The 25869-nt window shown below is 57.7% G+C and overlaps 1 protein-coding gene across 8 annotated transcripts; it reads left to right on the top strand.

The window, feature by feature from the left end:
- The first annotated feature begins 2784 nt into the window (after positions 1–2784).
- Positions 2785–25062, top strand: PODN (podocan). 8 transcript variants are annotated; one of them, XM_045547996.1, is made up of 12 exons: positions 2785–2937; positions 9778–10094; positions 11513–11644; positions 12938–13030; positions 14148–14257; positions 14492–14569; positions 15481–15637; positions 15985–16100; positions 16694–17351; positions 20516–20664; positions 21702–21906; positions 24147–25062. In XM_045547996.1, the coding sequence occupies exons 2-11, from the start codon at positions 9783–9785 to the stop codon at positions 21877–21879; spliced, it is 1983 nt and encodes a 660-aa protein (XP_045403952.1). In that variant the 5' UTR covers positions 2785–2937; positions 9778–9782; the 3' UTR covers positions 21880–21906; positions 24147–25062. The 8 variants fall into 8 exon arrangements, with proteins under 8 accessions (XP_045403952.1, XP_045403947.1, XP_045403948.1 ...); XM_045547991.1 differs by lacking the exon at positions 2785–2937 and adding an exon at positions 3124–3248 and having other exon boundaries at positions 24521–25062; XM_045547992.1 differs by lacking the exon at positions 2785–2937 and adding an exon at positions 3124–3248 and having other exon boundaries at positions 24518–25062.
- Positions 25063–25869: the final 807 nt, after the last annotated feature.

Genomic DNA, 25869 nt, shown 5'->3' with positions numbered 1-25869 from the left:
TTCACAGCCCCCTTCATCTTTAAAGCTATCTGAGTCCTCACATTTCAAATCTTTGTACCTCCCCTTCTACATCATCTCTCCTGCCTCCACCCAGAGAAAGTTCTCCGTTTTTAAGAGCTCATGTGATTAGATTAAGCCCACCCAGATAATCCAGGATAAACTTCCCATTTTAAGGTCCATAACCTTAATTACATCTGCAAAGTCCCTTTTGCCATGTAACATATTCACAGGTTCTAGGGATGAAGGTGGTGTGTGTATCTTTGGGGGGCCATTCTGCCTATCACAATGATGTTATTTTGTAAAGGGCTAGAAAGGGGACCTTACAGAATATGAGTTGAGATTCCTGCCCTGGATGGCTCACGATCCAGTGGGGGAAAGAGGTGAAAAACAATACAGCCAGAAAAATCCAATAATAAAGAGTTTATATGAGATGTTACAGGAATTCAGAAGACTTTTTGTCTACCTGAGTTAGCCTGTGATTTTTTTTCCATCATTTCCTGTTTGTTTGTTGATGAGTCTTGTCTTTTATCAAGATCCTTCAGATGGAATCCATATACCCCAAGCAACACCATGTGATTTGATTCCTTAAATGTCCAGAAAATCAAGCTGCTGCCATAGCTCAGTATTTGGGACTCTATTACTAACTAAGGAAAGGTCTTGAGCCCTCAGCTCAAGGTAAGAGGAATTATTTTCTTCTCTGATGATGGATAACAGCAGCTGGTTGTTCCCTTTCTCCCCCTTTTCATCATCAGACCCCCTTGAGAGCCTTCTTGTTCTTCATTCCTGGCTCTCTCTGCCCACATGTATGTCTCTCCTCCCTCCTCTTTTGAGTGTTCTTGTTTCTTATTGTTTTGAATTAGAAGACACTTGTCCTGGGAAATGCAGAGGCTTCTGCTTAATTCTTGTAACTTGTCATTTCTATTTTAATAATGTTTCCTGGATAGTCGGTCAAGTTTTGTAATAATGATAGTTGCCATTTATTGAGTACTTACCATGTGCCAGGTACTGTGCAGAGTCCTCTCCTTGCATTTTTCCCATTTAATTTAGACATTCTGTGAGGTGTAGGTACTATTTTCATATTCATTTGAACCCAGCTAGGATTTGAACCCAGGTCTGAGTTCCAAGCTTGTACTACACACCATGGGCAGTAACATTAAACAGGAGCTGAAATGGAGGGGCAGCCTGGAGGAGTTGTGGTAGCACAAGTAGATTGAGGAAACCTAAGTTTCAAACTCAACTCTGTCTCTACAGCCCTACTGAAAGTTAGAGGATTTGCTTCTAGAGCGCCAAGATTGCCCTCATTTTTCCACCAGAGACACTGAAAGTGATTACTAGACTGTACTAGACAAATGATGCAGCTTGTGTCTACAGCACCAGAGAGCCACAAAGCACATGTGGGCACTGGCTCGACATTCCACAGAAAAGCCTGCATCTCCTGAGAGGCATGGGGACTGGGTATGTGCTGTGCCATGTGGCTGACCCCTAAAACACCCTGGGCCTAGCAGTTATACGTGCAGGTAATACCCTCCCCACAGTGTTGAGAGGATTAAGATATTTAAGGATTTAGGATGGTGCCTGGCACTTAGTAGGCACTCAGTATGTGCTGGTTCTCACTGTCCTTCTAGAAGGTTTTTAGTTCATGGGTATTCAAGCCAGTAGAATCCTGTTCTTTTAGCGCCACTTGAATCTAGGCTCAATGTTAAGGAGAAGACACGAGATGCATCTCTGTTGGCCCCTGTCCAATCCTGTGAATCATACCAAATCTCATAAGTTTGAGCTCAGAGAGGACTGGAATTTGAGGCCAAAGAAGGCAAAATATTTCCTCTTCCCATTCTTGCTAAGTTCTTGAGTTACTGGTGTAATGGAAACAGTTCTGGGTTCAAATCCAGACACTACGTACGCTTGCATGCTCAAGTGACCTGCCTGTTTCCATCATGGACAGAACTTGGGCTGTGGAGAAGGGTAAACCTGAGTTCAAACCCCAGCTTTGCCGGTTAATGGCCATTTTACTCAGTCACTTACCCTGTCTGAGGCCATCTCCTTACCTGCAAGCTGAGGCAGCAGCAATTCTTTCTTTGCAGGGTGGTGACATTAGAGAGTAAACTTGTGGTACAATCAGGATGCCATGGCAGCAGCAGTGGGTGAAAGGTCTGGAGCTGCTTCACAGGGGCCATTCATTCAGCCAGGGCCCTGGCAATTTAGGGTGAGCAAGTGGTCCTACGTTTGATTTATTCTTCTCCCTCTCCAGCAGGAGGGAAGCCAGGTGGGACAGCCGTGGGTGTCCTGCTCACAGGCCAGAGCAGGTAATGGGGGAGAGGCTTATTACACAGAGGAGATGCCGAGTACCACCTAAACCCAGCCCCACAGCCTGTTCCACCGCCGAAGCCCCTGGCGCCAAACAGTGTTGCTTCAGCTGCTAGTAGTTAATGCTTCCTTACTTGGAAACGTTTTCAGCTCCTGGGAGCAATATGGTGCCGTGAGGGCTCACTGTTCACCCCCGCCCCTGTCTCCCTGCGACCCAGATCCGCTTGCACCCGACTCCCAGGCGGTTTACCATCATCCTTCAAGGCTCACCAGGCCTTGGGCCCAGGGCCAACAGGGGTGGGGGCAGAGGGTGGGGTGGCGAGTGGGGAACTTTTCCGGGAAGAGGCCCAGCAGGGTCTTGGCTGGCGGCCCTGTTAGCCACGGCCCAGGACCCCAGGGTGGGAGAGTGAAGGGAAAGGTACTCGTGCCTGGAGCGGTTGCAAAATCCTCCTCTTGAGGCAGAAACTGAGCTCAGAGGCCCTGGGTTGAAGGGGCCCTTTCCCTGGCCCTTCTTTGAGGTGCTGGGCCCTCAAGGGGGTCCCGTTCCAGTGCGGAAGGCTGGGAACTAGGAAGCGTTGCGGACAGACACCCGCCTTCCCGGACTCCCGGCGGGCCCCGCCCGGGCTGAAGGGGGTCGGTGCGGCGCTCTGCCTCTCGGGGAAGTGGGGCCCGGCCAAGTCCAGCGCGGGGAGGGCAGGCCCCCGCGCCCGCGCCCCGCGCCCGCGCCTGGGGGTGCCCTACGCCCGTGTCCGGAGGAGGCCGGCGTCCAGCAGATGCGCGGGGTGGGGGGGCGGGGGAGAGGCGGGGTGGAGAAAATTCACAACAAAACTTGCGTCGCGGAGCGCACGGCTCGACTTGAATGGAAGGAGCCCGAGCCCGCCGAGCGCAGCCGACACTCGGGGAGGGGCGTTCGGCCGGCGGGGCGCGGCACGGCGCGGGGCGCAGTAGGTACAGGGCGCCGGCGGCCGGGGTGGGCCACGGGGCTGGGGCCGAGCCTGGGCAGAGGACTCAGACTTCCCCCGCTCTCCGGACGGCCCTAGCTGCTGTCCGGAGCGGGGCCGCCGCAACTCGCCCCCTTCGTCCGACTCTGCACGGAGGGCACGGCGGGAGATGTCTCCCTCCGGGGTGCGACCCCTGCGCAGTCACCCAGGCAGGGGCCTTTTCTCCTCTGTAACCGGAGGCTGGTCCCAGTCCCCGGGCCCCTCCCGCTGCGCACATCTGGAAAGAATCTGAGGGCGGATGCGGGGGAGTGGAAGGACGTGGGCGGGCGACAGGGAATGTGGGGGGCAGGTGGAACTGGGGAGGGGCGTGGACCCTGTGCTAGAGCAGAGGCACAGAGTATCCCCGGGTCCTTCCACGTCAACTCATCAGGGGCCCTAGCGAGTCCACCGTCGGATCCCTTTACAGATAGAGAAACTGAGGCCCAGAGCGGGGCAGAGATCTGCCCGCAGGGCGCGTCAGCCGCCGGACGCGCTCCGGGGCTCGGCTTCCCGGGCCGCTGTGCCGGCCAGCTTAGCTCCGCGCACTCTCCGAGCCAAAGCTGGCGGCCTGGAGGGTCTGTACGCGGCTGTTCCCAGCCGGGACAGCTAGACTGAGGAGCGGGTGGGAGTGGGGGTCCGCGGAGCGCGAGGAGCGAGGTCCGCGCCCTTCTGCTAAGGCAGCGGAAGCCCCAGGTTGCAGGCAGGTCCCTGAACCTCCAGCCCGGCCTGGGGCAGGGGGTGAGATTGTGGCGTTGGAATACCTGGCGCGCCGTCAGGTGGAAGAGGAGGTGGCGAGCTCCGGGAAGCCGCTGGGGCTGGGGCTGGGGCAGGGACAGGGGCTAGGAGGTAGCTGCAGCCTTCTGGAGAGGAGCAAGCGTGGCAGCGAGGGGCTTCCTGCACCCTGGCATGGGTGCCTGCGGGGCTGACAGTGCCCCGTCGGGAGGAGCAGAGGGATGCGCGCCCAGCGCTTGGAGTGAATTACGGACCTGTGGAGGCCCGCGAAACCTTAGCGTCAAAGTCGCACTTTAGGCCGGCCGGGGAAGAGGAAGCTGTGGTCTGCCTCGCTCCAAGAGGCACCGCTGGTGGGAACCGGGAGAGCCCTTGGGTGGTTCTGTCCCCCATCGCCACCTCGTATAGAAACCTTCCACACTGGAAAGGTGGGGTGAGGCAGGAGGGACCAGTCAGACCTCCGAGCTCGCAGCGCTAGAGGTAGGTTACTCAGAAGAGCCTGTGGGGCTGCCCTGGGCCGGGGTCCTGCCCTCTATGTCCACTCTCAGGGCCCAGGGCCCCTCTATGCTAGCCTAGAGTGCAAGTTAAGAAGTGTCAGAATCACCTGTTTTCATGTCATCTGTGGGAGCATGCTTTGTCCCTTCTGTTTCTTGGGGAGGGTGTTACTAATGGTGGCACTTTCAGGCCTGGTGGAGTCATATATATGTAAGGGTGCTGACCATGACTTGCTTGGAACTGTTGATGGCTCCTGTCACCAACAACTTTGTACAGTGGCCAGTGCCCTTGGCAACCTAGGTCTGCAGCCCCACCTCCAGACCCTGTTTACCCTTCCTTAGACCACTTCCCTCTTCCCGCATCCCCACACCTGCCTTTGCAGGTGGAGTGCAGTTCCTCCCACTTTGTTCAGCTGGATAACTCCCACTCACCCTGCAGACCAACTCAAGGCTCTGGGAAGGAGGCAGAAGACACAATTTACTCTTGGCCTTGCCTTTAACATACTAACCTGTAAACTGAGGGAGTCAGAGCAGACGATATTGCAGATCTTTTCCAACTTTGCCTTGCAAAACTCACTCATTCAGCAAACATTTCCCGAGCACCCACTGCATGCCTGGGTTGCAGTGGGAGCACCTAGGAACACCCTAACCCAGCCGAGGGGACAGGAGAGGCTTCCCAGAGCAGGGGCATGTGAGTGGGAGTTTTCTGGGAATGGCAGCAAGGGGAGCCCCTGTGTGCTCGAGTTCTGAGCCTGCAAATTAGGAAGATGAACTTTTAGTCCCGGGATTGCTATTAGAGTCAACAAAATGCAGCTGCTTGGGGCCCAGCACAGAGCAGGTGATCAGTGGATTTCCACTCGATCTGATTGGTGGAGGAAGGTGGTGCTGGGGGCTAAGGATCTGTCTCCTGATTTTGGCCTCCCTTCCCCTTCGTTCTTCTAGTCTTACCTTAATCCCCTACTTTGGGCCTTGAGGTTTGGTTCCCAAGGATGATATAGGGGGAGACAGCAGGTCCCACTTCCTTCCTCAGTAACAGTAACCCTATGTACGTCACACCTACTTGATGCCAGCATCAGCCGGGCACATCATTTTGTTTCATCCTCATGAGGAGCTCCACTTCCTAGAGTAGTGAATAGAGGCTCAGAGCAGTGAAGTGACTCGTCCAGGCTCACACAGCAGTCTTGACTGGAACCCATGTCCTTTTGTCGCTAAAGCTCTCTGTATGAGGAAGCGCTCCCTGCAGACTGAGCTGGTCCTCTGTGCCAGGGGTGTGAGTTGTTCCTCCCCAGGCACACATGAAGCTCCTGGAGCCCAGGGTCTGCTCTCTCCTCTGTCCTTCCCCACAGCCCTCCCACCGGGCTGGGCACACAGAGGAGGCCATGGGGGCTTGTTTATCTTACTCAGAAGAACAAATATTTGAAGTTGAGACTCAGATGAGTCAGCAGTGTGGCCAAAATCACACAGCAAACGAGGGGTAGAGCTGGAGCTGTCCAGGATTCCACGGTCCTAGGTGTGGCTGCCCCCGTTAGCTCTTCTTGCTTCTCCCTTGAATGCAGCACCTCCCTCTCTGCTGGGACCGGGCTCTTAGCCCACGTCTGTGCCTCCGCCATACAGCCTCATAGCCCACCCTCAGACCTGCTATGCCAGGCTCCTGCTCTTCAGCGGTCCTCATCTTCCAAAGATAAGGTTCACACTCCCAAGAAGGTCCCTCCTTGTCCTGAGCTTGTGGCCACTATGCCCACTTGTTTCACTCCCAGTCCCCATCCCCACCAGACAGTCTCATGAGAGTGGCCTCTCTTGCTCCCAGGCCTTTGCATGCGCTGACCCCTTGCTTGCAGCCCTCTCCCTTTGCCTGGTATCCCCCTTCAGAATGGCCAGATCAGGCATCACTTCTGGGAAGCTTTCTCTGGCCCCAGGAAGGTGAGGCTTCCTCCCGGCCCCTGTGGAGTCTAAGCTTCCCCCATCATACCTCTGATGACACTGGGATTATAATACTCAGTTCACACACAATGCTCTAGACCCTCACTGTCCAACAGCAATACAATGTGTGCCACAAATGCACACCACATATGCAATGTGAAACTGTCCAGAGGCCACATTACAAAAAATAAAGTGAAGCTGGTAAAAATAATTTTATTTTATTTAATCCAGTATATCCAAATATTAACATGTAATCAATATAACAATAAATGAGATATTTTATGAGCTATTGTTAATATTAATGAGGTATTTTACATTCTTTTTTGTATCATGTCTTTGAAATCCATGTACACTACCTTTTACGCTTACATCTCTACTTGGACTAGCCACGTTTCAAGTGCTCAATGGCCACACGTGGCGAGTGGCTACTGGAGTGGACAGTGCAGCTGTGAGCCTCTGACGGGCAGAAGCCATGCCTGAGTCTCTGTCTGTGTCCCCAGCACCCACTGCTTGGCCCCGGGGGAGAGCAGCATAGTGTTGGTTAAGACCTAGGCTGGGAGCTCAGCTTTGTCACTGAACAGCTGTTACATTGCCTGATCCCGATGGGACTTGCTCCCTAGTCTGTAAAGTGATGAAAATATTTTCAATATGGTTCAGCATGTTAATATGAATTAAATATTTTTATGAATACAGTTTACAGAGTTTTACAGATGCAAAACTGAAGGTGAGGGAGGCAGAAACAGCCTGTCCAATGGGGGTGCACAGGATCTGTGGGGAACAGTGCTCCTTCCCCTGGATCTCTCTCCCTGGCCTCCTGCCCTAGTTGAATTTGGGGCCCAGGTCTGGGCCCACACTCCCCCTCTCAGAACCCAGGCCTGCAGTGGGGTCAGATGGGCAAGGAGGCGGGAGGCTTGCTCTAGTCTAACTCTGGCAGCTCCAGGGGCTGAAGACTGTTGAGCTAGCTGTGGGGTTTATAACGTGCCCTGGGAATGATGGTCTGGAGACTGGACTAGAGATTTGGTCAGGGGAAGGGGCTGTAGAGGTGTGGCAGGGCGAGCATAGGGCCATGCTGTTGTGGGCATCACTTGCTGCCGACTGATCCCTGGAGCCTAGGAGCTGTGTGTGCGCTGGGCTCCCTCGTTGTCTGCCAGGCTTGAGTCTGCATAGTCCATGGGGACCCATAGGGACAATAAGTCTGGCTACCACTCCTCCTCCTTCCTCACACCTCTTCCCTCTGGGGCCTTGTGCCCCTTGGGGTCCCTTTTGCACTGCCACCCCAGTCTGGGTGGGCAGGGACCTTGTCCACCTCATGTGTGTCCCCAGTCCCCAGCACAGGGCAGGTGCAGATGGGGTCTCACCTCAGAGAGTTGGCTGAGCCAAGCGAAATACCATGGCAGCCACGGGCCACAGGAATTTATAGACGGCTAGAGCATCTGCAGCATCTTCTGGGAGGAGGTGGGCCTGGGCCAGGGCCCAAAAGCCCAGGTGGGATCTAGACAAGGGAGGAGGAAGAAGCAGGGATGCTGGAATGGCAACGGTCTGGGCGGGTGCGGGCCATGCCCATGGAGCAGCTGATCAGCGCAGCAAGAGCCAGTGTTTACTGAGCACTTACTGTGTGCAGTATATGCACCTCACTGATTCCCTGCAATCTCCCTATGAGGACAGTTCTGCTATCATCCCTAAGGAGAGGTGAGAAAGCTGAGGCTTAGAGGGTTGCAAAGTCCCACAGCTGATAAGAGCCAGAGCCGAGCCCTGGCTGCTGGCTTCAGAGCTGCTGTTTCACCAGACATCAGCATCAGTGTCATGCTCCCAGCTTACCAAACCCTCCCAGGCCCAGCATCTCGTCAGACCCTTCTGACTGCTCTATGGGTCGTGGCCCCTGATCTGGTGGCAGGGAGAGAGGCTCAGCATGAGCCATGTGCTCGTGGCTGCTCAGCTCAGGAGTGGACCCCCCCGCCCCAGCGCTGGCTGGACACTTGCTGCTTCACCTCCTGCTCTCAATGGGGCGCGTTGCTGTGTGTTGTCCTACAGCAGTGACGGTAGCGCCTCACCACCTCACGGGTGCCAGGCGCTCTGCATCTGTCATCTTACTCCTCACAGAAGCTGTGAGTTTAGATGTTTATCTGCATCGTATAAATGAGGAAACTGAGGCTCAGCGAGGTGGTGCTACATGGTGGAGGTGGGACTGGAACTGGGCTCTGTGGGACTTCAGAGCCATTATCCCTGAGCTACCAGCTGTCACAATTTACACATCCCAGAGATGTTGCCTAAGTGAGTCCTTGTGAAGAGAACTCAGAGACCCAGCCTTGAGCCCAGGCCCAGGGGACTGCTGGGACAGTGGCACCCAGCATCTTCCTCACTGGGCCTGACGTCATCCCCTACACACCTCTCCCTGACGCACCAGGGGCCATGCTGGGGAGCGGTCTCCTGCAGAGGCAGTGGTCACGTGAGCACATCAGGCCCTGGTGAAGGCGGCTGAGGGTATAAACATCAGGAATGGGACTTGGGAGGCCGTGCAGGCAGCAGTGGGTCCATGCACTGATGCTTCCTCTGTGCCAGGCTCCGGGCTTGGCCTATACCCAGACACAGAGAGCTGCTCACAGACCCGGGTGGGAAAGGGACATCTTCACTATTCCCAGCCCAACCCAACTAGTGCTAAGCCCTGGGGGACACAGTCATGGAGAGCCCTGGGCACCTCCCCAGTCAGCACACTGGAGTGGGTTCCTGGAAAAGAAGCTGCTGATTGCGCAAGAGAGGGGACGGGCATTCCAGGCAGAAGGAACAGCACGTGCAGAGGCCTGGAGGAACTATGAAATAGTCCGTATAACATAACTGGGGGCAGCTGAGGTGGGGAGTTGGAAGAGAGGCAGGGCCAAGTCCTGAAGGTCCGAGAATGGCAAGCTGAAGAGCTGGGATGCACCCTGCTGGTGCTGGCTCGCCGTGGCCCATGGCTGCTGGGAGAGGGATGAGCTCCCAGCACCGCCTGTGCCAGGGTAGCAAGAACTCAGCAAAGTCCAGGTTGTACCTTAGCTTCCCCTTCTGTGAAACAGGGGTGCAGATTCCTTAGGGCTAAGCCTGGTGAAGGTTGCAGAAGGTTTTGCAGACCTGCCTAAGGACAGGGCTTCACCTCACCCCCACCCCTCCAGAAGGCAGCCTGTTGGGGGTTGGGCTGGGGAGCATGGCCGTCAGTAGATCAGCTGGGTGCTGAGGACAGGGCCCAGAGTGGGCACTGCTTTGTGCCTGGGAGGGCCCCATCATGACTTTTGAGGGTCCTAGCCGTGAGCCCACTGTACCTAACAGGTTAAGGCAGCCCTGGTGCCAAGGTGGGTCTGACTCCGCCCCTCCTGCAGGCACCATGGCCCGGAGCAGGGCGCTGCTGTTCCTGCTGCTGTTGCCGCCACAGCTGCACCTAGGACCTGTGCTTGCAGTGAGGGCCCCGCTGTTTAGCCGAAGTGGCGGCCACAGCCTGAGCCCTGAAGAGAATGAATTTGTGGAGGAGGAGCCGGTGCTGGTCCTGAGCCCTGAGGAGCCAGCGCCTGGCCCAGCCACAATTGACTGCCCCCGAGACTGTGCCTGTTCCCAGGAGGGTGTCGTGGACTGTGGTGGCATCGACCTGCGTGAGTTCCCAGGGGACCTGCCTGAGCACACCAACCACCTGTCTCTGCAGGTGAGGTCACCAGGGGCTGCCCCCTCCCGCACATGTGGCTCTTATCCGGAACCCCCAGCACTCACAGCAACCTATTCACCCAGAGCCCCCAGTTCTCGTGACTCCCACCCCCAGATACAGGGTGCTAGCGAGGTCACACTTAGAGGCTTAGAGGGTTACAAAGTCCCACAGCTGATAAGAGCCAGAGCCGAGATTGCAGCCCCAGCCGCTGGCTCCAAAACTGCTGTTTCATCAGACCTCAGGTGAGTCCTGGACCCAGCCATGTGGTACCTCTCCTGATGTCCCCATCACAGAGCACCATGATATCACAACCTGCTTTGTCACTTAGAGGAGTCTGGGCTGAGGCCCAGTAAGTACAGTCAGGCTCTGTCTGAAAACGGACAAAGACCTGCCAGCAGCTGACCCTCTGAATGGACAGTCAGGGCAGCACAGACAGCTCACGGGGCCAGGACAATCAGAGCAAGGCAGACCCCAGCTAGAGTACTCCGGGGCCTCGGAGCTCAGAGAGCTCTCTCCAGCTGAGGGCAGACTAGAGTTTGGATCTTGAGAAGTGGGACATGGTGCTTCAGACTGGGAGGACTCTGGGAGCACAGGTGTAACCATCATAGCCTCGTGTGGCCCAGCGGCCCTGGGGGAGAGGGAGGGGCTGTCACACCCACTTCCAGAGGCCATCAGTGCACTGAGGAAAGTGACTGGCCTGTGCCCGCACACTGGTGGGTCTGGGCTGGCAGCTGTGGGAGCCCAAGGCCTGGGTAGCCAATGAGGGAAGGGGACACATTGAGGACAGCTCTTACTGTTGGTTCATCTGCTCACTCATTCATACACAAACTGTCTCTTGGGTACCTGCTCCGTGCCTCTGGTCCCGTGCTGGGTGCTGGGCACGCAGGGAAGACTCGAATTCGTCCTGCCTTTCAGGTGCTCGTGGCCTGTGGGCGAGGCAGACACCTAAACAGGTGGAGATGTCAGATAGAGATGGAAGCACTTGTACTAAGGGGCCCAGGCAGGCTCCTAGTCCAGCTCCAATCCACCCCAGGAAGGCTTCTGGAGGAGGTGGTACCTGCCTAGGTTTTAAAGCGTTCCAAGGACAGTGAGGACTGCAGGGCTAAGAAAGGGAAGCAAAAGTGGTTTCTGGCTTGGATAACAGCCACAGCTGCCTGTCACCAAATGGGAACACTCAGGGAGCAGGTCTGGAGGGAGACAGCATCCCCATGGATGTCCACGTGTGGGCTCCTTGAAGGCAGGACTCATGTCTGTGTGCCCATGTCCAGGCCTGGACCAGGTTCTGTTTGCCATGGGGGAGAATCCCAAGACAGGAGCCCAACTGAGGGACTGGCTCCTAGGACTGAAGCCAAGGGCGGGGGCAGGAGCCCTGGGCACCCCCAGGCTGATGCTGCCTCCTCCTGTGCCCCACCCCCCAGAACAACCAGCTGGAGAAGATCTACCCCCAGGAACTCTCTCGGCTGCACCGGCTGGAGACGCTGAACCTCCAGAACAACCGCCTGACTTCCCGAGGTGAGAGGTCACCCAGAGCCCAGGATCAGGGACACCAGGTGGGACTCAAGGGTCTGAGTAGTGCTGGGTGCCCATGGCGAGAGCTTGGCCCTGCACATCCGGGGTGTGGAAAGAGTAGGGTGGGCCGGCTGGTGGGGGCTGCATGAGGACTGGCTCCACACGGGCAGGGGGCTCCCTGTTGTTGCCTAAAAGCCATCCTGGGTGTATCTGAGACCTGGGGGACTGGTCAGGGGAGAGGCTTCAGGGAAGCTTAGCTTCCTAGGACCTTGTCGTAGGACCTTCAATTCAGAGGGCTTTAGAATCAAAGAGTTGTAGAGTCCTTAAATTTGAAAGTTTTTTTTTCTGATGATGAAAATAATATATGATTAGGATAGAGAATTAGGAAAATAAAATGGAAAGAGAAAACCACTCATGATTCTGCCACTTGGAATTAATCACTATTGATATTTTGGTATATTTCTTTCCGTTTTTAAAAAAGCACCTTTCTTGAAGTATAATTTATATGCCATAAAATTCGCCTAATATTAAGGTATAATTTCATGAGTTTTAGTAAGTTTATGCAGCTGTGCAGCCATCACCACAATCCAATCCAGTCTTTTTTCTTGGGTGTTATTAAACCCAAAGCTGAACCCACACTATAGACACTGTAACCCTAGCAAGCAGTTCAGCGGCATTTCTCATGTTGCTAAAAACTCTCACCATCATTTCACATGGCGGCAGCAGGGTATTCCGTGGAGGGACGCTGTACAGTTTACGTAACTGTTCCCTCTTGTTAGATACTTGGGTGAGTCCCAGCGTCTGGGGGTCTTGGAGCTGGGAACCGAGAGTCAGAGGCCAGCCTCGGGGCTGGAGAAAGGCCAGGCTGGCCGGGCTCCCAGTGACAGCCCAGTCCTGACACTGCATCTGTCAGAGGGGGCAGGGCGAGCCAGGTGGGAGCCAGGTGGTGGTGGTGGGGGCCTGGAGGCCTTAGCTCTCCCCTGCATGGAGCCTTCCCAGCGCAGCCCCACCTGCCCATGGCTGAGCCCTCTGGGGCTGTCCCCAAGGGGAGGACCCCTTCCTGGCAGGAAGGGCTCAGGCTGGGTCCTCTGCTGGTGGCTTGCCCTTACGAGGATCATCCCCACTCAGGGCGAGGAATCATTCAGTCCCTCGGCAACACTTAACTGCTTGTTCCTCTGGGCTTTGCCTTGTATGATGAGTAAAGAGGACAAAAATGGGGTTGGGCAGGCACCTTGGGACCGACTGGGAAGGGATCCGAGCTGCCTCTGCCTCCCCCGTCCTGGGAAGCGGGGTGGGCGCTCGCCGTGCTCCCTCGCAGCGTCCCCCTCATCCAGGGCTCTGACCGACGCCTGTCCTTTGAAGGGCTCCCAGAGGAGGCGTTTGAGCATCTGACCAACCTCAATTACCTGTACCTGGCCAACAACAAGGTGAGGGGCTCAAGGCAGGTGGGGGTGTGCTGCCCTGTCCTGGAATTGTCTTCCCTGAGTCCCATGAACTTTCACCAGGGCCTTTTCTGGGCTGTCCACTGTGTCCCTGTTGCTGCACAGACATGGCCCTGGGTGGGGGGTGAGGGAGACACAGACCCCCGCCTGTAACTCAGTGCATCAGAGTGTGTCAGAGGATGAAGACAGAAGCCAAAGCATACAGGAGTGTAGGGGAGGTAGAGTTTGTCCCCACTGGGGAGGAGGCACTTGGAGGACTTCCTGGAGGAGATGGCATTTGAACAGGGTGATGAAGGGTATCAAAATTCCAGCCTGGGGAGTGGGGGCTCTACAGTAGAAGGGACAGTATGAGTGAAAGCACAAATGCACTAAAGCTCAAAACATTTGGTCTGCTCTGGCATTCTGTCCCCCTTCTCTCTCTGAACTCTCCCAGAGTGATCCGCCCGCCCCCAGGCTTTGACTCGCACCTGCATCATGGCCACATCCAGTGGCTGTCTCCAACCCTTTCTAATCCTCTGGCTTGAGACTCAAAGATGGCCTGCCTCCTTGACATCTTCCCCCAAGTCTAATGGAAGTAGAACACTGCTTCCCGCCCATAGCCCCCAAACCGAATCCCCCTCCACCTTCCCCTTGCTGTAAAGGGCATCTCCAGCCATCTGTGGCACCACTCGTCCCAGCCACAGGCAGGAGTGTGTCTGGATTCTGGCTCCTCACCCAGGTGCAGGCCCACTGCAGATTCCCGGTCCCCATGGGCACTGGCCCACCTGGACTCCTGCCTCCTCACCTGCCTCCCCGTTGTCCTCATAGCGGCGTTTAAAAGCCATGCCTGCTGCTACCCCTCGCCCACCCAGGATGAGCCCAGGAGGCTGGGCAGGCAGCGGACAGGTCCAAAGGGCTTTGAATGCCAAGTTAAGGGTTGCGGGGAGCCAGGGAGGTTTTGCTTTTGTTCCATGAGGGGAGTGGGACAGGTTTCCATTTTAGAAAGAGGGCCCTGGTTGCAGGGAAGACACAGACAAGGGGCCCTCATGAGTGGCAGGCAGTGGGACCCAGGGCTGGCCTCTGCTCTCCAGTGGTCTTTTGGTCCCAATGCTTCCCTTTCCAGCTGACCTTGGCACCCCGATTCCTGCCAAACGCTCTGATCAGTGTGGACTTTGCTGCCAACTATCTCACCAAGATCTACGGGCTCACCTTTGGCCAGAAGCCAAACTTGAGGTCAGAGGTCAGAGGGATGACCCTGGGGTTGGGCTGGGGAAAGGGGAGGGGCTGAGGTGGAGGCTGCCCTTCCAGCATGAGGCACAAACAGGCCCTGGAGGAGGGGCTTGGCGTGCAGCAGGCGACACCTGGGGGCTGGAGGAGCACAGGAGGACTGGTCCAGGACAGAGTGTTGCCTGCAGGGATTGTGGGGAGCTGGGGGAAGATGCCCCCCACCCACTTCCCAGCCCCTAGGGGAGGGAAGCATCTTCCAACAGGCAGAGCTGCCCTTCGCTGGAGCTGCCTTGGGAGGAGTGAGCGCCCCCGGCACAGGTGTGCGAGCAGGGCAGAGTGGTGCTGGGGCGGGGCGGGGGCTGCGGTGGAGCCTCCTCCAGGAAGGAGGTTGGGCTGGAAACCCCAGCGCTGCTTCTGTCCCTGAATCTGTCATCTCTCCTGACGCTCTCCGTCCGCCTGAGGACCTAGGGTCACTATGCATGGCCCCATCCCACAGATGAGAAGGCTGAGGTGCAAGAGAGGCTGCACAGCGAGACTGAGCTATATCTTATACACATCCATCTTTCCCTTGTCTCCTTCCTTCTAGTGTGTTAGCTCCACGAGGGCACAGTCTTGTTGGCTGTGCCCATGGGTAGGTTTTCAGAGTCTAGAACAGTCCTGGCACATAGTATATATTTATTTATATACATAGTCTATGTGTATGTGTGTATATATTTAATACATTATATACTATACTCACTATTTGCTGAATGAATGAGGGCCACCTCCTCTGAGCCAGGCCCTGCGCTGGGCACCAGGGACAAAGCGGCAGACAGGGATCGGCTCTGTGTTCAGGAAGCCCCATAGAACTCAGAGCCGGGCTGTGTGGGGGTGACAGGCAGGGCTGCAGGAGCTGAGAGGGAGGGAAGAACTCTGGGCTGCAACAGCTGGGGGTCGACTGAGAACCTTGAAAGGTGTGGAGGAGCCTGGACTGGGGGTCAGGAAATCCTATTTCTGCCACTGACTTATGGGACAACCTCTGGTAGGGCACTGCCCCTTCTGGTCCTTGGTCCCTTCAGCTGTGTGGGCAGGGTCTGAGGCTCTTCTAACTGTACCCTTGGGTTTGGATGGGAGGAGAGTGCCCTGGGATCCAGAATTAGCCTGAGCAAGGGTTTGGAGGCTCACCCGGTGAGCTGGCTTAGGGGGTGAGGGAGCCCAGGTGGGGTGAGGACCTGTGCCTCCACCCCCAGGTCTGTGTACCTGCATAACAACAAGCTGGCGGATGCCGGGCTGCCGGACAACATGTTCAACGGCTCCAGCAATGTCGAGATCCTCATCCTGTCCAGCAACTTCCTGCGCCATGTGCCCAAGCACCTGCCGCCTGCCCTGTACAAGCTGCACCTCAAGGTGGGGATAGGAGAGGGCAGGGAGGGAGAAAAGTGGACCCCATGGCCAGGGCACCAGGGCAGGGACCTGCAGGGGGAAGAGCTCAGGCCCATCTGGGCACAGGCACTGCCCAAGTGGGGCTGTGGGGCTCAGAGCACAGAGACACTGTGTAGAATCAGGCAGAAGGCTGGGCACCTGGCCTTTGGTGCGGCTTGTGTTTGGGGAGCTGTGAGCACCACACCCGGGAAGCTCCAGGCCTGAGTCCCCTCCCGGTGGCTCCCCAGATCCTTCTCCATATCTCATCCTGAGGGCCTGACCTTGCCCCTTGGCCTACGCTCACACCCCCCTCCCTTCCTTCCCACCCTCAGAACAACAAGCTGGAGAAGATCCCCCCAGGGGCCTTCAGCGAGCTGAGCAACCTGCGCGAGCTGTACCTGCAGAACAACTACCTGACTGACCAGGGCCTGGACAACGAGACCTTCTGGTGAGTTCCCATCTCACCAGATCCCCAATGTGACCGTGTGTCACCTGTGTGACCCAGGAAGCTCCTCTTGGGGCCACTCCCAAGCCACACCTCTCACACACATCCCTTGCCCACCTCCTCTGGCCGGTTTCACTGGAGAAGGAACTTTGAGGCTTGTGCCTCTGTTGACATTTCTGTTCCTGAGAACAAATAATACGTATGGGCAAGGCCTGCCAAGATTCCAGTGAGGCAGGGAAGTGTTTGCAGAGGCTGGGTTCTTGATATGGAATACAAACCCAAGCGTTCTTGTTGAAAGCAAATATATTTTCATTTTCTAAGGTCCAGGGTAGCCATAAAGGGCTAACAAAAGGTTAAACAGGGGTCTTCGAATAAACTCCCATGTGTCAGAAACCACGCTAGAGCCTTCCCATACCAATGAATGTATCACTGAGTCAACCCGTGGGAGGCTCAGAGAGGACTGAGGCCCCCAGTCAGTTGAGTGGCAGAGCTGGGATGAATGAGAAGCGGTTCCCCTGCTACTTCCCCTGGGAAAACGGTGGAAACAAGCGCAGTGTGCGCTCCTGCCAACCGTGCTAATTGCCTCCCTCCCCCAGGAAGCTCTCCAGCCTGGAGTACCTGGATCTGTCCAGCAACAACCTGACGCGGGTCCCAGCAGGGCTGCCACGCAGCCTGGTGCTGCTGCACCTGGAGAAGAACGTCATCCAGCGCGTGGACGCCGACGTGCTCACGCCCATCCGCAGCCTCGAGTACCTGCTGCTGCACAGCAACCAGCTGCGCGCGCACGGCATCCACCCGCGGGCCTTCCAGGGCCTCAAGCGGCTGCACACGGTGCACCTGTACAACAACGCGCTGGAGCGCGTGCCCAGCGGCCTGCCCCGCCGCGTGCGCACCCTCATGATCCTGCACAACCAGATCACCGGCATCGGCCGCGACGACTTCGCCACCACCTACTTCCTGGAGGAGCTCAACCTCAGCTACAACCGCATCACCAGCCAGCAGATGCACCGCGACGCCTTCCGCAAGCTGCGCCTGCTGCGCTCGCTGGACCTGTCCGGCAACCGGCTCCACGCGCTGCAGCCCGGGCTGCCCCGCAACGTGCATGTGCTGAAGGTCAAGCGCAATGAGCTGGCTGCCCTGGCGCGCGGGGCGCTGGCGGGCATGGCCCAGCTGCGTGAGCTCTACCTCACCGGCAACCGACTGCGCAGCCGGGCCCTCGGCCCCCGCGCCTGGGTGGACCTCGCTGGTCTGCAGGTAAGGGGGACTGGAGAGGGCGGGACTGTGCCCGTGAGGGGCAGTACTGGTGTGGCTGCCCTGAGCCCACCCGTTTGCTGGGGGCCGGTGAAAGGGCGCGGAGGCAGGAGGGCTGGGCAGTGAGGGAGGTTCCTCTGGTATGGGCACCCTGAGCGTGTTCACCTTCAGGTGTGGTTGGAGAGGCTGGTTAGGGGGAGGTAGGCCGCGCAGAGGGTGTGGCTGGCATGTCTGGGTCAGCCCAGCCTACCTGTGGGTACAGCTGGTGTGGCCAGGCTGAGCTCACCACCTACAGATACAGGCTTGAGCAGGGCTGTGGCGCTAAGGGGTGGTCAGGGCTGTGGTTCAGAAGGACTAGGGGGCAGTTTGGGTGGCATGGGAGCGTCAAGCTCACCCACCCGCAGGGACGGGAATAGGTGCTTGGAGAAGGCTGGGGCCCTAGGTGGAGATGGTGGGGTCAGGGTGGGCTGACCTCATCAGTCTGCAGAGGGCTGGGGTGGGGGAATCTACCCTGGCATTCTGGCGCTGGTCCATGGGTGTGACTGCTGTGGCCACATGGCCAGAGTCAGGCAGGGATGTCTGGGCCCATGAATCCAGCCTCCTTTGGTAACAGGTGAAACCTCCCAACTCTGTGAGCATGGCTGAAAAGAGAAATTCATCAGAGAACATGGGCGGGAAGACAAGGTGCTGCCAGATCAGGGACTGACAGCCACTCCAGTGGCTCCCTGCTGGCCCTACCAGGTCCTGCCCTGCTCACCCAGACCTGAGAGGCTCAGGGCCTCTGCATTGCTGTCCTCTCTGCCCCAGATGTCCTCAGGGCTCTGCTCAAATGTCACCTCCTTGGGAGGCCCTCCTTCACCCTCTGGCCTTCCTCTGCCTTGCTTTTCTTCATAACCCTCATCCCTTCCGGACACTAGGTTGTCTGTTTGCTTGTTTATTGCCAACTCCTCAAGAGAATAAGGAGCAGGCCTTGAGGCTGTTGTGTCACTGCTGGACCCAGCCCTCAGCGTGGCAGGCCCACAGCCAATGCCTGTGGAGGGATGGCGGAATGGTCTGTGGAAGTCCAGCCGGTTGCTGCAAGGTCAGGATGTCTGCGCAGAGTGCAGGGGAGAGGCCCAGCGGGTAGGGAGGGTGGGGAAGGGGCTGGACAGTGGAACAGGGTGGGGGCAGGGTGGGGCAGCTGTTCCTGCAGGGTCAGTGGGGGGCCTCTCCTCCCCCAGACTCCCCTACTGAGCACCAGACACCAGTTTCCCACCACCCCTGCTGTCTCTCTGGCACATTCTTCAGGAGCCCCTTCTCCACGTCTGCTCCTGCTGCACTTTCTAACTTACTGAAGGGACAGGATGACATCTACCAGGTGCCCGCTGAAAGGCCCCTTGACATCCCCTTTTTCACCACTGACCCTGCCAACAGCCCCTCCTCGTCACCTAACCCTGCCATCCTGCCACCACATCCCTGCAGCCTGCATCTGAGGCCGGGCCGCCCATTTCCTTCCTGGACCTCAGCTTCCGAGGAGCCCTCCACTCCTGTATTCCACGGGCAGTCAAGAGCATCTTGAAAAACAAATGCCTGTCTCCTGCTCCTGCCCAGAACCCTTCCGTGGCTCCCCATTTCCTTAGAACCCAAGCCAGACCCCTTGCTGTGGCCTTTGAGGCCCGCTCTGCCCCTGCTCCCAGCTCATTCTGGCCCCTCTTCCCTGGGGACAGCTACTTGTTCACTCATTCATTCCACAAGCCTGTACCAAGCCCCCAGTGTGGCAGACACAGGTCTGGGGCTGGGGGCCCAGCGGGGATGTGGCAGATGGAGGCCCCTGCCCTTCTAGGGCGCGTACTTAGGACTCCGCCCAGTGTCACCTTCTCTAGGAAGCCCCTGCCCCTCCACCAATGGTGGGTAGGACAGATGCCTCCCTGGGGCTGGACCAGGGATGTCTGGTGAGGGTGGCAGACTCTTCCTCATGCTGGATCTTTCTACAGGCGGCTGCTCCTGCTACTTCAGAGCCCCTACCTGTACTCCCTGCTTTCTACTCCCCCGGAAGGTTTCCTCTGCCCCAAGGCTGGCTCAGGACCCTCCCCTGGACTTTCTGATCACACCCAATCCCACAGGCTTGTCATCATCATATTTTGTGTCCCCTGCCAGGCTGGCTTCCTGGCAGTGGCAGTGTCTCAGTGGGTCCCCTGTCCCCTGTGCCCATGGGCACTAAGGGTGTTTGGCATGTCATGCAGAAATGCTGAGGGAGAGAAGTGTGGAGGGCACTGAGTGCTTTGCCACATGAGGAGGGGGCAGGGAGTTCTGCTGGGTAGGGGAGGTGGCAGGGAGGCTCCCTAAGCATGAAGCTTGTGCTCCCCTTGAATCCTGACGCTGACTTGCCTGGCTCTCTGGATTCGCCGCCCCCAGTTCCTGGCCCTGAGTCCCAGCCTCTTGCTGTGAGGAAGGGAGCTTAGAGACCACAGGGGACCCCCATGGCTGCACAGGTGTGTGGGTTGGGAAAGGGTGGCCTCAGAGCCAGTGCACAGCCAGGTCTCCTGACACTGGATTCATCCTGCTCCCTGGGAAACCCATCCCTACCTCCCTGACTACCAGCTGCTGGACCCCGGGCACGTGATGACTCTGAGACTGACCAGCCTGGGGCCTGACTGCTGTGTGTGCTGGGGTCCCTGTGGGCCTCACACCCTCACTCCTAGCTCCTGCGCACTATCCCCTGAGGCCCATGAATGAGCAGCCTCACCCGAGCGCCTCCCATCCATGGCCAATGGGGTGAGATTCAAAGGCTGGAGGATCCCTGGCCTCTGCCCATCTGAAGTCTTTAGTCTGACGGGAATAACCAGTGTTTTAAGAAGGAAGGACTGTGACACCCAAACGTCTGGGCTGTGAATTCATGTGGGAAGGCAGAGGGGCTGGGTAGGACAGACAGCAACTAACAAGGGTTTGGAGTCAGGTGCTCTGGGTTCCAGCCTCTTACAGGCTGTGTGGCCTTGGACAGATCACTCAACCTTTCTGACCCTCTGTTTCCCCACCTGGAAAATGGGGATAGTTATAGACTTCCTCCTCCCTGCCCCCAGCAGGGTTATCATTAGATTTAGATAAGCTAGGGGCTTGCTGGGGGTCTTACAAGCTACTAAGTGCTTTGCACAGGTGGGAGTCCCTGACTCCCTTGGTCACCCCTGCAGTTGCTGGACATTGCTGGGAACCAGCTTACAGAGATCCCCGAGGGGCTCCCCGAGTCACTCGAGTACCTGTACCTGCAGAACAACAAGATTAGCACCGTGCCTGCCAATGCCTTTGACTCTACACCCAACCTCAAGGGCATCTTTCTCAGGTAGGAGGTCCCAGTGGCCCCTCGTACACCCCCTTGGGGCCTGCCCCAGGTCTGGAGGGACATTCGAGGCACCTGGGAACAGTTGCAGGTGGAGGTCAGTGTTCAAAGATCACTGGTTCCACCGCTGACTGGCTGTGTGACCATGGATAGGTCACAGGACCCCACCGAGCCTCTGTTTTGTCAGCTCTCAAGGGTGGGGACAGTCCTGGCCAGGCCTGATATGGTTTGTAGGTTTGTAAATGGGCTTTGGAAACTTTGAAAACCAGTGCACACGGGTGTTGTTAGTGTTAGTGTGTTAGGAAGGGACCCCAGACAGCATCTTCCCGATTTATAGCTGAGAAAGCTGAGGCCCAGAGAGCACAGGGGACTGCTGTGTCCACAGACATCGGGAATAGATGTGCAGGTCCCGGCTGGGCTGTGGGGATGCGGGTGGGGTTTGGAATAGGACCCCGCTCCTGGAGGATCTGAGGGACTTCCCTACAGCAGGGCCAGGGTGGTTCTTCCCAGCGCTTCCCACCATCCCCACCCCCAGATCAGAGAGGGAGACAGAACCCAGCAGAGGTGCACTCCCAGGGGCTCCGTGGCCCAGAGGCCCAGGCCTTGGTGACACTGGGTGATGTGACACATGCCTGAGATCAGAGCGACTGCCTCCACCTTCCTATGCTGAGTGTGCCCTGGCCTGTCCATGCCTCTGTACCATGCCACACCGGGCCCCTCGGTGACACCAGGCTGCCTAGCCCAGGAGCCTCAGGTCTTGGGGTAAATGCCAGAGGTGGGCAGAGAGCCCTGGAGCTGCCACTCCTGACGTAGCAGTGAAAGTGTATGCAGATAGGGACCCCTTGCTTTGTAGGGGACTGGCCCCATGCCAGCTCCTGTTCCGGCCTGTGGCCACCCTGAACAACTTGTCCTTCCCATCACACACCGTGCCTCTTCTCCTCCCTCTGCCACCTTCCCTCCCTTTCACCTTCTGGGGGTGTAGGCAGGGCACTCTGGGGGTTGGGCTCCTGGCACTGACCCCGCCTGGGCGGCTCGCACAGGTTTAACAAGCTGGCCGTGGGCTCTGTGGTGGACAGCGCCTTCCGGAGGCTGAAGCACCTGCAGGTCTTGGACATTGAAGGCAACTTTGAGTTTGGTGACGTTTCCAAGGACCGTGGCCGCTTGGAGGAGGAAGAGGAAGAAGACGATGAGGATGAAGAGGAAGAGGAAAGGAGATAGTGGCAAGGTGACACAGATCTGACCTAGGTAGGTGGTCTGTGTGGGGGTGGCACTTACCTCTCCTCACCAAACTGTCCTGTCCCTGAACCCAGTCTAGGGTCTTTCTGTCCGTTCTTCACCCTGTGTCCTCTGCTTCTTCCGTTCATTTTGCAAATTTATAAGAGCACTTGGGACACACCAGGCCCGGGCTGAGAGGTTGGGGTGTGACAGCAAGCTCACAGGAGGCCTGCACATGCCAGAGGGTTCTAATCCAGGGTGATGAGGCCGTAATGGGAGCTTTCCTGGGCGTTGGGGGTTGGACACGTGGTTCTGGGGCTGGAGACTGGATTTCCAGGCCTTGTCAGCCTTCAGACAGTCTCTGAAGCTGCAGGGGGCTGGGGGAGCTTGCCAGGGGAGTGAGTGAGGGGGGCAGGCGGTGAGAGGGGGTGCTGCAGAGGAGACTGAGATGGAGCTGGTAGGAAAGGAGGTAGGAAAACCACAGACTGCCACAGGTAGAGGGTGTTTGCATATGTGTGTAACACCAGCACCCACACATGCACATGCACACAAATGTGCACATATGCACCAATACATGTTTATATGCACACATGTCTAAACATGCAATACATTCACAAGGCACACATAGAACACAAAGACGCACACATGCTTATACTCCATGACACATTTGCAGGCATAGACTATGTACATACTTACATGCACATGTATGTGTGCATTTGAGTACATTAACACATGCACACCCATGCATACCCATGCACACAGGCCCTCACCTGCACATGTATGTGCACACACTCATGCACACATGATATGTACATGCACCAGCTTCTTCAGAAGTGGGGAGAATCAGCCCTGTCACTACTGCTGAAAGGCTTAGGGCACTGAGCACTGCTGGGGGCCACTGAATTTATCCACACAGGGGTCATCTGTGACTCTGTAGGAGTGGCTGCAGGGGGAGATGGGGTGGAGAGAGTGGCTGGAAAGGAAGTGGATCTAGGCAGTATAGACAGTCCTTTTAAGAAGTTTGGCTGTGAAGAGATGAGAGAGAGGGTGGTAGTGGGAAGGGGGTGTGGAGTTCAGGAAGGGCTCACTTGGTTCAATGCCTCTCTTGAGGGATGCAGCTGGCTTGGACGCTGATGGGAAGAGGCTGCTGTGTGTAGGGTGAGGGAGTTAACGACACAGAAGGAGGGTTAGGAATGAGGCCCCTGTGGGGATGGTGGGAGGGGCTGGCTTTGGCAGGAGGGTCAGAGCTGCTTCCAGTGTGGCAGGGGGGCCAGAGGGCCAAGCGGGTGTAGTTACAGGCTGGTCAGTGGCTTGGTGGCTGGACATGAAGTCACGTCAACCCAATGCCTTCAGCCTTGTGTTTTCTCTGTGCAGTAGCAGGTGCTCAGCAGACTTGGGGTGTGGAGAAGAGGGACCACTGGATCCATCCGTGGCTGGGTCTTCAGCCAGGTGTATAGGACTGGAGGGCAAGGAACAAGGAAGTTGAGAGTGCTGGCAAGAGAGTGGCTGCAGTCGTGGGGCCTGGGGAGGGAAGCAGGTGCAGATGGAGGGGTGAGTGAGCAGGGACGCAGAGGGGGCTGCTGGAGGGGCGGCACATGCTGGCTAGGCGGGGAGAGGCGGTGTGGTCGGAGGGGCTGTCGCAGGTTAGTTTTAGTGAGCCATGTCGGGCGTGGGGGGGGCCCACAGGGCCAGGGTGTAGCTGGGAGGTCGACAGGCCACGGTCAGGACGCTGGCCTGGGGCAGAGAGGAGCCTGAGGGGCTGCTGAGGACCCCGTGGGCAGATGGCAGAGGGAGCTGAGGCGAGAACCCAGGCTGAGGACAGAGTGTGCGTGGGGAGGTTATCCCAGCATAGAGGGGCTATCCTCTCACAGAGTTGGGGGTCAGCAACAGGGTGACGGGCCATTCAGTGAGGACACTGTGGCCTTCACGAAGGGGGGCTGTGGAAACCTGGGATGGGTGAGAATCTGCCCTCTCTGGAGGACACTGGCCACAGGCAGGTCAATTGAACGGGCCCTGGGAGGGGCCCCGAGGAGTGGCCAGTGGGGCCCACGGCCTTCTGGTGCACACTAGGCCACCCACATTGGCAGGAGCACCTCCCAGCGGGCAGCCCCGCTGCTCTGGACTCCCAGGGCAACTCCCCGCCCCTCATAGTTAGCCTGGCCCTTCCAGAGCCCCAGCAGGGCTCCCCCCAGGTGGGAACCCCCTGCAGGCTGGTTGTGGCTGGTGGGCCTGCTCTGAGCTGGATCCTGACTCTCCTACATGTTCTGCAGGACAGTGGACCACCGGACTCCTTTCTGCAGCACACGCCTGTGCCCTGTGAACCCCCACCCTGCCACACTCACATGGTCACACCCAGCGCTGCAGCCACAGGGCATCCCACATAGCACAGCCCGAGCACAGCCAGACACGTGCAGATAGCACGCCACACTCGGCCACACACACAGCCAGTTCCACACTCCCCTCCAGACCGTCGCACTCTCCGCCCCCGCCCACGCCACTGCCATGCCCTGGCACACACAGGCTCCTGCTACCTTCCCTGCTGGCACATGTACTCGTGTGTCCATGTGCACACACACACACACACAGAGTCATGTGCAAACAGCCCTCCAGGGCCTGTGCCACCGACAGCTCTTGCCCCCAGCAGGAACTGGCCAGAGCAGCTCGCCGTCTGCCCGGTGCATCTGTCCGTCCGTCCCCTGGAGAAGACAGGGTTATCTCTGTGCCCTGGCCCGGTACCTGCCACCCTCTGGAACTCGCAAAAGCTGACTTCTGTTCCTTGACCTCCCTTTGGGGGCAGGAACCTTCAGGACTGCTGCCCCGGGCCTGCCCCCCTGTCCCCCTAGCTGCTGGGGCAGTCACTCTGCTGAGAGCCCCTCCCTGCCGTGCACTGGGAGGCCACAGGCGCTTTCCTGACGGGCGAGCCCCACCGAGGCTGGACCGGAGAGTCCCCGGGTGCTGCTGGGGCCTCGGGCAGGAGTGAGGCAGAGACAGTGGGGCTGGGCCGGGCCAGGCGGGAAGGGCCCAGCCACACCTATGAGACACCGTCTTTATTCTTTAGGCCCGTGAGAAGTTCTGGGTGCCTTTGGTTCTTTATTTTTTTTTCAAGGAAAAAAATGATAAAAATCTCAAAGCTGATTTTTCTTGTTACAGAAAAACTAATATAAAAGCATTATCCCTGTCCCTGCAGCCTGTGGCCGTGTCTGTGTGTGCTTCCTGCCAGGTGCGGGGCTGGTGGGGGCGGTGGGGGGGGGTGGCAGGCAGGACACAAGCCCCTTAGCAGGGATCAGTGCCGACGTCAGTTCTTGGGGCCCCCAGAGCAGCTGCGTGGCAGAGGGCCAGGGAGACGAGCTCGGCTGCAGGTAAGGAGGCCGGGAGGTGTGTGTTGCCTGTCAGCTCGGTGGGAATCGCAGGTCCTGTCCCCGGACCACACACTGGGCCTTCGAGCTCACTCTGTGTCCACAGAGGCTGTGCATCCAAGCAAAGGACCTACTGGGCCTTGGGCCTGCTCAGGCCTCACCTGGAGAGTCGCAAGGCACCTTTGCACTAAGGGGTGTTACCAACGGGGTCTGTCCCAGAGAGGTGGGGAGGGGACTGCAGGAGGGCCTGGGAGCTGGGGCAGAGCTGACTTGGGGGCCCGGTCTCTGCAGGCCTTCCCAGGGCAGAGGTAACAGATATGCCCCGTAGGGGCAGAGCTGGGGCCGGGGGAGGCAGCTGCAGGAAGGGAGTACCCAGCTCCAAGCTAAGGAGAACCTCTGATAGGCAGAGCTGCCCCACGGTGGCTTGAGCTGCCTGGGAAGTAGTGACCTCCCCGCTACTGGAGGTGTGTAAGTGTGTTCCTATCAAGCCTACTAAAGAGCAGGCACCTGCATTGTGGTGGACAGATTTGACTGCTCGAAGGGTGTCAGAGATGTGACGCGGGGATGGGGTGACAGCCCATCCACAGAAGGTGGGAGTGGCTGGTGGCGTGACTGACACCCGACCTCTCTGGGTGAG

This window comes from Lemur catta, chromosome 3, assembly GCF_020740605.2.
Source record: "Lemur catta isolate mLemCat1 chromosome 3, mLemCat1.pri, whole genome shotgun sequence".
NCBI classification, from domain to species: Eukaryota; Metazoa; Chordata; class Mammalia; order Primates; family Lemuridae; genus Lemur; species Lemur catta.
The sequence above is the reverse complement of the archived record's forward strand: the minus strand, read 5'-3'. Positions and strand labels throughout refer to the sequence as shown.